The sequence below is a fragment of the Heloderma suspectum genome, chromosome 1, assembly GCF_057233095.1.
Source record: "Heloderma suspectum isolate Gila_16-S chromosome 1, 16-S_ref, whole genome shotgun sequence".
In the NCBI taxonomy this organism is placed as follows: Eukaryota; Metazoa; Chordata; class Lepidosauria; order Squamata; family Helodermatidae; genus Heloderma; species Heloderma suspectum.
This window is the reverse complement of record NC_139458.1, coordinates 201,498,381-201,500,112: the sequence shown is the minus strand read 5'-3', so window position 1 is coordinate 201,500,112 and position 1,732 is coordinate 201,498,381. Positions and strand designations below refer to the sequence as shown.

General features: G+C 49.5%; 1 protein-coding gene across 1 annotated transcript; it reads left to right on the top strand.

The window, feature by feature from the left end:
* The first annotated feature begins 366 nt into the window (after positions 1-366).
* Positions 367-1,377, top strand: LOC146358632 (testis-specific serine/threonine-protein kinase 6-like). Its single transcript, XM_084816363.1, has one exon. It carries the CDS (start codon positions 454-456, stop codon positions 1,285-1,287), a length of 834 nt encoding a protein of 277 aa, XP_084672489.1. The 5' UTR covers positions 367-453; the 3' UTR covers positions 1,288-1,377.
* Positions 1,378-1,732: the final 355 nt, after the last annotated feature.

Sequence of the window (1,732 nt, the reverse complement as noted above, 5' to 3'; positions counted from 1 at the left end):
GTCAGAAAAACAACTGTAAGGCTTCAAGGAATACAAGGACTTGTTCTCACTGAGGAGGTCAACACTGTGCCTGGACTGTTGAGGGTTCACAAGATGGAACACACACACCTCATTCCTCCACATAGAAAAACTAGTATGTAAGGGAGACAGTCAGGCTCGCAAGAGTAACTAAGAGCTCTTCCAGCTACCCCATGAGATGTATAACCTGAACTTCCTAGCTCTGGTCCCAAAAGTGTTAGCTGTCTGACAGTCCTGATTATGCTCAGGGACAGGGAGACATAAGACATGACACTTCTAGCACTTCACAATACCTGTATGAGTAGTGATGACTTCGAAGCCAAGTCCTCAGTGGGCACGTGGGGAGTAAAGGTCTAGAGATGTCAATCACAATGGGTTAAAGCACTGAGTCCCAGAAAGAAACCTAAAGGCCTTTGTCAGCCATACCAGGTCATCATGTCAAGGGCGTCTAGAGGAGACAAGCTTCTGAATGACCTGGGTTACAAGCTAGGCCAAACCCTGGGGGAAGGCAGCTATTCCAAGGTGCGAGTGGCCACCTCTGCCAAGTACAAGGGACCACTAGCAATCAAAATGGTGGACCGACGTCGAGCACCTCGGGATTTTGTAGAGAAATTTCTGCCGCGGGAGCTCTCCATCTTGAGAGGGATTCGGCACCCGCACATCGTAAGAGTCTATGAGTTCATTGAAGTCTGTAATGGGACGCTCTACATTGTGATGGAAGCGGCCTCCACAGACCTGCTACAGATGGTCCAGCAAATGGGGAAACTACCCTGCGCTCCTGAAGCACGGGATATCTTTGCCCAGGTTGTGGGTGCAGTGCGCTACCTCCACGACAGGGACTTGGTGCACCGGGACCTCAAGTGTGAAAATGTGTTGCTCACTTCGGATGGCCGCCGAGCAAAACTGACCGACTTTGGCTTCGGTAGGGAGTCACGTGGATACCCAGAACTGAGTACCACCTACTGTGGGTCAGCTGCCTATGCTTCCCCAGAGGTGCTGATGGGTATCCCCTATGATCCCAAAAAGTATGATGTATGGAGCTTGGGTGTCATGCTCTATGTGATGATCACCGGCTGCATGCCTTTCGATGACACCCACATCCACAACATGCCCTGCCGCCAGAAGAAAGGAGTGATGTTCCCTGAGGATCTGCCCTCTTTGTCTGAGCCCTGCAAAGCTCTTATTGCCCAGCTACTCCAGTTCAATCCAGAATCCCGACCCTGTGTGGGCCTGGTATCCAAGAATAGCTGGTTGAAGAAGGAAACATAATTGCGGTGGCCTTCCCTATTTTGGTGTCGCTACCAGATGCTGCTGCTTCAGGGGGGATTGTGTTAAGAGAACAATGGAAACATATCGTTGCTGAAAAGAGGTTTTCTGGGATGCTGACCACGGGAAGTGGGCAAATTGCTTTAGGGGGAAAAATTCTGATGTGAGTTCCGCTGCAGTTAAGGGACTTGCTTCCAAACAAATGTATTTAGGTTTGCGGTGCCAATGAGATCTTTAAACCCTCTTTCACTTGTCAGCTATCATTCCGTTTATGACTATATTTCTCATTTGTTTGAAGGGAAAAGCACACTTCTATGGACAACTCAAATGTGGGGGGGGGCGTGTTTTTGATGTGGGGGGACTGTTGCTAACGCAAGCAGAACCTCCTACATAAAGGAACAATGCGGCCCCCAAATCCCTGCAACATTTCGAGGAATTTGTTGTGTCG

Bases quoted from the DNA above. Each gene is read 5' to 3' on its own strand.
- LOC146358632 (XM_084816363.1), top strand. From the start codon at position 454: ATGTCAAGGGCGTCTAGAGGAGACAAGCTTCTGAATGACCTGGGTTAC.